Source organism: Neomonachus schauinslandi, chromosome 12 (genome assembly GCF_002201575.2).
Source record: "Neomonachus schauinslandi chromosome 12, ASM220157v2, whole genome shotgun sequence".
Taxonomy (NCBI): Eukaryota; Metazoa; Chordata; class Mammalia; order Carnivora; family Phocidae; genus Neomonachus; species Neomonachus schauinslandi.
Window position 1 is genome coordinate 99379205 of NC_058414.1, and position 9801 is coordinate 99389005.

Sequence of the window (9801 nt, forward strand, 5' to 3'; positions counted from 1 at the left end):
GCCACATTTAGTCTTCTTAGTACCTGCCTTCAGGCTTGAACAGTGACTAATCCAATGTCTCCATGTAGTGAACCAAAGTATATAATGAAAAGCATAATATTTCTGTGGTGATGCAATAGACAATTGGAGCAGTTGGTCGGTCGACCATGACAGCTTTGACAATCTGCCTCTCATCTCAAAGTTGCCAGAGCAGGTTGGAGTGAGACACTGGGTAAATCTGGGAAAATCGATCTGTGCCTGGGTCTAGGGTAGGGAGAGGTCGAAAGGTTGGAGGGGCCAGTTGAGTCTGCTCCCTGGGTGCATCTTTCCTAGTCAGGTCATGCATGTTGTCAGGCTCAAAAGAACCATATGAAGAAGACTAGAGGTTTGTGGTCATTGAAAGAGTTTTTCCAGGCCACATCTTCTTTTTCTCTTGGCTCCCAAAGGTTTAGACTTTTGGCTTTGTACCCGAATGCTAACGATTTTTGAATGAGTAACTCGAGACCTTCATGAAAGACTATACTAAAAACCCATATCATACAATCCCTGGGAAGTATCCCCAGGCTCTAAATTTGGAAACACAAAGCCACATATCTGAGTTCCTTCTTTCCAGAATCACCCAAAAGTCTCCCACTCTATCTGGGGAAGATGATCAGACACTGTGGCTGGCTCTGTGTGCATGATTTGGGTCATTTAGTAAGGGCCTTTTGATCCACCACTATAACCCCAAACAACAAATATAGCTTTGGAAATTTTGGTGTGAAAACAGGCACACGGAGAAAAAGGTTTCAACTTGGCAAAACTAAAGCAGCCCCCAAATTATGGGGCAATATTTCTGTCTCTTTAAAGGCAAACTCTTCCTTCACTAGCTCCACCCAATCAGAACTTCCTGGCTCAGAGGTTTCAAAGGGTACAAACACTTTTTCCTTACAGTTAAAGCAAAAGCACCAGCTCAAACAGCTTCTTTGGAAAAAACCCTGAGAACTCATCATCTCTTCCAAAGGTGAGCCTGGCCTCAGAGCGATGTGGAGCCGTGAGATGCAGCGGGACACAGGGGTATGCATGGGGTGGACTCTGGTCTGTGCCAAGCAGCCCAGCAAGGAGGATGCTGCCAGAGGGGTAGCGGTGGAGGGTAGGGTGGGAATAAAGAGACTGATTTGCCCAATGTCGCCGTGTCTCGTATTTACAGGACAAACTTGTTGAATAACACACCTTGCTTCAGTTGCTGTTGTGACAGACATTGAGCGCTGCCTGACAAGCCATCCATTTCCCTTAATGGGAAACTAGTGTCCTCAAGGTCGGTCTTTAGAGCCGGAAGGCAATTTAAAGACCACTGAGTCCGAATCCCTCTTTTTCCTGAAAAAGGATCCGAATCCCAGGCTGTGTGAATGTGGTTTCATTAATCTCCCAGGGGTACCTTAGTCACTAATGGCAAACTGAGGACCTTCGTCACTCAGCAAACTGAGTAAGGACTCAGCAACATTTAAGGAGCGCAGCTGTGTGATGGACAGTGTAACAGATGAGGTGAGGAGGAGTGCCATGGGGGTGGAGAGGTAGCTATTCTACAGACACAGTGTGTCTGAAACCCTTTTGTTACCTTCCCTAATTCCAGGCTTACCACCACTTCACTGTTTCTGGAAAGAGTCAGTGCTGTCTCCCTTGGTCTCCCCTGATCTATGTCTGATTCAATGTAAGGGGAAATGTAGGGAATCAAGGACCAGGAAGGACCCAGGAAGAGACCATAGTGTGCAGAGGTTATTATGCATGAACATGGTGGTCAGACAGTCTTTGAATTGGATCCCCCCTCTGCCCAATGCCTATTAGCACTGTGACCTTGGGCAAGTCTCTCAGCATTTCGGAGCCACATCAATTTCCTCATTTAAACAATTAGAATAGGGGTGCCTGTCTGGCTCAGTCAGAAGAGCCTCTGTGTGACTTTTGATCTCAGGGATCGTGAGTTCGTGCCCCACGTTGGGTGTAGAGGTTACTTAAATAAAAAATAAATAAACTTTAAAAATTAGAATAAGAAAATTGGCTTCCTTGCAGGTAATTTTGGGGAGTAAAGAAGAGAATGTACAAAACCTATTTACCAGGGTGCTTGGTATAGAGTATACATTCAGTAGTTGCTAAAGTACGAAGAAGTTAAATTTTTTATTGTGGGAAAATTTCTTTTTACTTCTTTTTTTTAAAAGATTTTATTTATGTATTTGATAGAGCACAGGCAGGTGGAGGGGCAAGCAGAAGGAGAGGGAGAGGGGAGGGGGAGGGAGAAGCAGGTTCCCCGCTGAGCAGGGAGCCCGATGTGGGACTCAAACCCAGGCCCTGGGATCATGACCTGAGCCGAAGGCAGACGCTTAACGACTGAGCCACCCAGGTGTCCCCAATTGTGGGAGATTTTTTACTCATTCAAAGATAAAGACAACTTCCATGTACCTTCAACAATTATCAATTTGTGTAAGTCTTGTTTCGTCTACAAGCCCCTCCCACCCATCCCAGATTATTTTGAAGCAAATGTCAGACGCTCTATCACTTTATCAGTAAATATTTGAGTATGTATGTCTGAAAGAGAAAGACCATTAAAAATATGACTTCTTCAGACTTTGAAAAGCAATTAGAAATTTTAAAAAAATTACCAGATGTATTCAGATTCCCCAATGGTCTCATAATTTTAAAAATTGTTTGGAAATCAGATCCTAATAAGGTTCATAAATTGCAATTATTTGATATCTCTTAAGTTTCACTTAATGTGAAAGTTTCCACCTTCCTGTTTCTGTCTGTGAAATTTTTGTTGTTGTTGTTTAAGAAAGGGGCAGTCTTTTGTCCAACAGAGTTGGACAGTGTACATTTTGTTGATTAAATCCTCGAGATGTCCTTTAACATGCTCTTCTAGTTTCAGTGTTTTGTATGAATTTATATTTAAGAAGAGGCTTGATCAGATTAAGGTTTTCCTCGTTTTTTGGGTGGGACTATTTCATAGTAGCCGTTGTAAACATACATCGGAAGGCACATTATGTTCGCTTCTCTCTCTTCCTGTGATTTAGCAGACACTAATGACAGCCTAGAGTAAAATGGTTTCATTAAGGGTCACAAATTATGATATTCTAATTCTATCATTCTTTCTTCATTTATTAGATGGAATAACCTTATGAAAAGAACTTCCCCTCAACAGTTCTTTCGTTTCCATGAGGTCCAGTTATATAACACAAAAGACATGCTTGATTCTTTCCCTTTATCTGTCCATGTTCAGAATGATGGAATTATTTCCTAGCATACCCCAAAAGGAACAATTGACTTCTTTAAATATGATGATATTGTTATGAATTTGTGGATGTCAACATATTTGATCTATTTCAATCCATTGGAAATATTATTCTATGGGTCCTCAAATTGCCCCATCTGTGTCAGAGCTTCTTCAAGTTGACTCTTTAGTCCTTTTGATAAGATTCGGGCAATTTTTTATTTTATTATTTTCTTAAAGATTATTTATTTATTTATTTGACAGAGAGAGACACATCGAGAGAAGGAACACAAGCAGGGGGAGTGGGAGAGGGAGAAGCAGACTTCCCGCCGAGCAGGAAGCCCAATGCGGGGCTCGATCCCAGGACCCTGGGACCATGCCCTGAGCCGAAGGCAGACGCTTAATGACTGAGCTACACAGGGGCCCCTGGAGTAATTTTTTAAAGTAATCTCTATACCCAGTTTGACCCTGAGATCAAGAGTTGCATGCTCTGCCGACTGAGCCACCCAGGCGCCCCATGGTCTGAGTAATTTTTGGTAGTATCCTTGCTTTATAGTATGACGAGACAGCCTAGGATCCACTTGCACATTTTCTAGCCCAGACTGGGATCAGTACTTTTTCCTAAGAGTCCTAGTGTTTTTAGTGGGAAGTGGCATTTGAAGAGCACAGTATGGGCACTCAGGATGCTCTTTGCCACTGGGCTTGTCACTGGCCTTCAAAACTACACACACACACACACACACACACACACACATACACACAAAGCTAAGAACAAGATAGGATTCCTGAAAACAATTTCAGATTATTTTTGGCAGGTTTCTTTCCCTTTTTGACCTTATGGTATATTCCACTATGGATGGACAATGAAATTACTGCATTTTCAAGTTTCTTTGGCCAATTTTTTGTGTGGTTTATCCATCACACCAAATACTATGTGTCATTTCCTTTTGATTTTTACAAAATTATTTATTTATTTATTTATTTAATGTAGGCTCCACACTGGAGCCTAATATGGGGCCTGAACTCATGACCCTGAGATTAAGACATGAGTTGGATGCCTAACCAACTGAGCCACCCAGGCGCCCCTTACTAGTATTTTGAGATATAGTTTTTGTTGTATAATTATATAAACTATTTACAGGTTTCCCCTACTATCTGAAAGCAGAATGCTCCTATAAAATCTTTCATAAACCAAAATGCAGAGAAACAATTACCATTAATTTATAGGGGAAAATTTTTTAGGTATTCCCAGATCCCCGCCAAATCACCTCCCCATGCATTTCTGATGGCTTTAGACACAACTTGCTAACCAATGCACAGAATCAATTGAGGTAAAGCCCACATGCTCACATGGTTCAAAGCTCTGGCAGCTGGATGCTGAGATGCTGTGTGGGGTTCCTGGGGAAGGGGCTTGGCAGCATCATTCTCACGGCCCAAGATGTGTGCTGCCTCTCAAGTGGCTCATCTAAATGTAAAACAGACGCTGAACACTGTTTTTGCTTTCAGCATTTTCTGTAAAAATGAAAATCCTCTTCGAATTTACTTTGGCTAGCAAAAACAGGTCCACGTGTAGGTGTTTCATAAAAGCAAAGTGATGTAATTCGAACTTTGTTTTTTTTAATTTTTAAAAAGATTTATTTATTTATTTATTTGACAGAGAGACCGAGAGCACAAGCAGGGGAAGCAGCAGAGAGAGAGGGAGAAGCAGGCTCCCCCAGAGCAGGGAGCAGTTTTTATACTTTTTAGACCAAGAGACAATGAATCTGGGAGGAATTGACAAGACAAAGAAAACTTAACCTTTGGGAGCTTCAATTAGTAAGGAATTCTAAACAGACTTTGGGCTGGGGTAGTAAGTGAGTAAAAAGTAACAAGAGTTGTCTGTACAGCTTCTTGGCTCCAAATCTCCCATCTCTTGTCATAAGGATGTCTCTTTAGCTCCTGGGACAGGGAGGGCATCCTTCACATGGGAGATTAGTTTCCGACTTGCAGGGGGACAGAGGAGGGTCTGGGTGTCCTTCTTGCTCAGGCTGTTTCTTTAGTAACTTTTATTTAAAATAATCAGCATGCCAAAGTGGCACATTTTGGGGTGGTCTGTTCTCATACAGGCATATATCCTAAAATTGGGACTAATACTCCAAGGCTAAATGCACATGTACTTTTACAAGATAGTGCTTACTTCTCCTCTGTAGGTTTTGGACTATTTTTCCATTCCCATTAACCATTGAGAAGAGGACCTATTTCCTCTAAACCTTTACCAACAGATTATATCAGCAAACTTTTGGATTTTTGCCAAACTTGTAGGTGAGAAATAGTATCTCAGTGTAATTTGAATTGCTTTAATTTAGTTATTTTGTTTTTTCTATGTTTGATTTCTTTTTCTGTATTCTAAGTGAATGTTCATATATTTTCATATATTCAAGGGTATTTATACTTTGTCCTTTGAACTGTTTATTCATATGTCTTACTCCATTTTCTATCAAGCTGTTGGTCTTTTGTTTCTCTACTTTTAGGAATTCTCTGTATAATAGGCTAATTTTCTCTTTTATTCATCATTATTCTTTGTATAGTAGGAAAATCAACCCTCTTTGATATCGGCTGAAAAAATTTTCCCTCAGTTTGACATTTGTGTTTTAATGTCTGTGGTGTTCTTTGCCTCACATTATCTTTTAGATTTTTATGTAATCAAATTTATGAGTCTTTTTCCTTACTCTCTTTAAAATCTTAGAAATATTTTATCCACTCCAGGTTACAAAGAATTTACCCACATTTCTTCTAGTATTTATATGGATTATTTTTTACATTTAGATTTCTAATCTATTTAGAATTTGAATGGCATAAGAAAGTGGATGCAGTTTTGTGTTTTTCTGTATGGTTTTATAGTTATCTCAGTGCTGGTTATTAGTCCGTCTTCCCCCCACCCTCCCGCCATTGATGTGAGATGCTGCCTTATTGAATATAAATGTAATATAATATAATTGAATTGAATATTCATGAATATAGTATGATCAATTTGGTCTGTTTCTGAATTTTCTGGATTGGTTTCACTGTTCTGACTCTCTGTTCATGCACTGACATCACAACGCCTTAAATATAGAGGCTAAAATGCTTTATAATCTGGTAGAGCCAGTCCTCCCTCATAGTTCTTATCTTTCTTGATTGTCCAGGATAATTTTCTTTTTCATTCATCCAAATGAATTTTATTTTTTTCTAAAGATTTTATTTATTTGACAGAGAGAGAGACAGCTAGAGAGGGAACACAAGCAGGGCGAGTGGGAGAGGGAGAAGCAGGCTTCCCGCTGAGCAGGGAGCCCGATGTGGGACTCGATCCCAGGACCCTGGGATCATGACCTGAGCCGAAGGCAGACGCTTAACTACTGAGCCACCCCGGCGCTCCCCAAATGAATTTTATAATCAACTCTTCTAGCTGCAGTGGAAATTAAGTGGTGACAAAAAATTTTAAATTTATATGTATATAAAATCACATTAAAGAAGTATCTAATAACTCAAATGTTATGAAATGCTTTAAACATGAATTAGTATTGCATTTGGTGAAATGTCTTTTCTGCATCTAGGTATTTTTATTCTTAATCTATTCATGAGAATGTGTTGTAACAACCCATTTTCTCATATTGAAGCACCCTAGGATTTCTGAAATAAATCACATTTAATCATGGTGTGTTACTTTTTAGTGTCTAATAATTTATTTAGGATTTTGTATTAGTATTCCCAAATGAGACAGGTCTGTAGCTTTATTTATTGGTGGGATCTTTGTTAGTCTTCGGGATCAGTATCATACCTATGTCATAGAAAGAATCAAAAGTTTTCCTTCTTTTTAAATCATCAGGAATAGCTTAAGATGCACAGAGTTTCTTAGATCTTTAAGGGTAGAAGTGAGTTCCCCATGAAACCACCTGGACCTGGTACTCTTTGGTGTGGAAACTCTTTAACTATTTTATTATTTCTTCCATGGTGATTGAACTGTTTCATCTTTCTGTCTTTATGGGATCAACATGGATAGTAGACCACTACACATTTTCAAGGAGGAACAGAAAGGAGAAAAGAGGGGGTAATGTTTTCCACTTACTTCCATTGACCCATTTTCTTCTCCTTCCCTTCCTTAAGGTCTGCGGATACCTAAGCCCTGGAGCCTCCTGATACTGACATGGCTCACTTGCAGGGCAGGAGTCTGAGGATTGTTCTGGTAGGGAAAACAGGAAATGGGAAGAGCGCAACAGCAAACACCATCCTTGGGAGAAAAGAATTTGAATCTAGAATTGCTGCTCACGCTGTTACCAAAAAGTGTCAAAGAGCATCCCAGGAATGGAAGGGGAAGAATCTTCTTGTTGTTGACACCCCGGGTCTCTTTGACACCAAGGAGACCCTGGAAACCACCTGCAAGGAAATCAGCCGTTGTGTCCTCTACTCCTGCCCCGGGCCCCACGCCATCCTCCTGGTTCTGCAGCTGGGCCGCTATACAGATGAAGAGCAGAAGACCGTGGCATTGATCAAGGCTCTCTTTGGGAAGCCAGCCTTGAAGCACATGATCATTTTGTTCACTCGCAAAGATAACTTGGAGGGTCAGAGCCTAAGTGACTATATAGCAGACGCAGATGTGACCCTCAGGAACATCATCCAGGAATGTGGGAACCGCTGCTGTGCCTTCAACAACAGAGCCACGGAAGCCGAGAAGGAAGCTCAAGTGCAGGAGCTGTTGGGGCTGATAGATGAGATGGTGTGGAGCAAAGTCGGGGCTTACTTTTCTGATGACATTTACAAGGATACAGAGGAAAAGCTGAATCAAAAGGCAGAAGTCCTGAAGAAAATCTACACTGATCAATTAAATAATGAAATTAAACTAGTAGAAAGAGAATATGCTCATAAATCACAGCAAGAACGAGAGGCAAAAATAAAAGCGCTGAAGATGAAGTATGATGAAAAAATAAAAAATCTAAGGGAAGAAGCTGAGAAGGGTATATTTGCAGAGGTTTTAAATGGGATTATGAAGGTGCTTTCAAAAATATGGCATATGTTTTGGTAGTCATGCCAATTTCACTTTTGCTCCTGAATTTACTATGATTTGTAATAGTGGTAGACTGTATTTTCCAAAGATGGCTTTGACAATATATTCTATCCTACTTATTCTTCTTACAATCTGACTTCATTACTTCTCCCACTAAGTTGCGGGGTCTATGTCGCCTACCTTGGAATTGGATGGACTTTGTGACTGTTTTGATAAATAGCAGATGGTTGAAGCAACCCCTTGGGACTCTAAGGCTAGGCACGGAAAATGCCCCCTGCCCCACTGGGGTGCTTGCCCTCGGAAATGGGCCATCATGGTGTGAGAAAGGCCATGTTGCCCATTGAGAGGCTCCCAGCTTGATGTCGCTGGCCAGCTCCCCTTTTATCTTCTTCTATCTTTTATCTTCCAGCTGGACCAACTTGCTAGCCATACAAGCAAGGTGACATGGAAGCAGGTTCTCCACCTGCCCCACCACCTTGGGCAGAGCTGCCAAGAGCAAAGATGAGCAATCCCCACTGAGTCCTGCCCAAATTGCAGATTGATGAGAAAAAAATAAATGATGGTTGCTGTTTTAAGCCACCGAACTTCAGAATGGTTTGTTCTGCAGTGACAGCTAACCAGAATGAAACCTCTTCCCAGCTTGGTCCCCACCACCTCCCATTCCCCCGTCCCTCTTCACAGTGCCGACAAACTTAAGAAGTTACAAAATTGGCATTCTCAGGCAATGAGATATAGACTTGAAGGACTCAGTTTAGGAAAATTCAAATCGAAATCCCGCATACATTACGTGTGCACACCACTCGGGGCATGTGCTGCTGCAGGGCTGGTCTATGAGTAATTTGTTAGTGAAGCATCGGGTTTCTCTGGAAAGCTGCTTCTGTCGTTCACGGAGATCTAGAAGTTGGTAGATTCTCTTAATGCTTTTCTCTCTTTTCTTTTTTAGGTCCCATCCTAACTGAAAATGTGTCTGACTGTAACTAAAAATCTCTTCTGTGCCAAATATTTTTCACTGGCCTCTGCAGACCCACACTTCCGCCTTCTTCACCCTAGCTCTCTGCCCCAGGAGGCTGATCTCAATGGACTACATTGGTGGGATCTCCTGCTCTCTGACTTCTGCTTGGCCTGTCCAATGGGAAGTCCAAGTAGGAGACCCCAGGGGAGTAGAAAAGCAAGGCTGGGTCTTCGTTCTCCTGCCTCTCTCCCTGCAGGGCCATCTCTGACCAGCCACAACCCTAAGCCAATGGCGAGAGCTCCTCCCAAGACAGCCTCTCTACCCAACTCACCTTCTGGGTTCCAGTCTTTGTTCACCCCCTTAGGGTTGGGATATCATCTTCTCACCATTACTAGCACTCACCCTTGTCGTTTCCAAAGCCCTGTATCCACAGTTTGTAGGAAGTCCCTTCTCTAGAACTCCCCCCGGGACCTGATGAGAGTAGGCCATCTTTTTGCTGCTAGAATTCTGATTGATAAATCTTAGGATTCTCACTTTTCTTTCAGAGCATTCCCTGATCTTTATGGCTGTTGTTGGTTTGAAATTCCCTCTAGTCTTTTCTGCCACCAGAAA

The 9801-nt window shown here is 41.6% G+C and overlaps 1 protein-coding gene across 1 annotated transcript; it reads left to right on the forward strand.

Moving 5' to 3' along the window:
- The first annotated feature begins 908 nt into the window (after positions 1-908).
- GIMAP7 (GTPase, IMAP family member 7) lies at positions 909-8671 on the forward strand. The gene is made up of 2 exons (XM_021692938.1): positions 909-982; positions 7340-8671. Exon 2 carries the CDS (start codon positions 7380-7382, stop codon positions 8253-8255), a length of 876 nt encoding a protein of 291 aa, XP_021548613.1. The 5' UTR covers positions 909-982; positions 7340-7379; the 3' UTR covers positions 8256-8671.
- The last annotated feature ends 1130 nt before the right edge of the window (positions 8672-9801 follow it).

Excerpts from the sequence above, each read along its gene's own strand:
- GIMAP7 (XM_021692938.1), top strand. The coding sequence starts at position 7,380 with ATGGCTCACTTGCAGGGCAGGAGTCTGAGGATTGTTCTGGTAGGGAAA.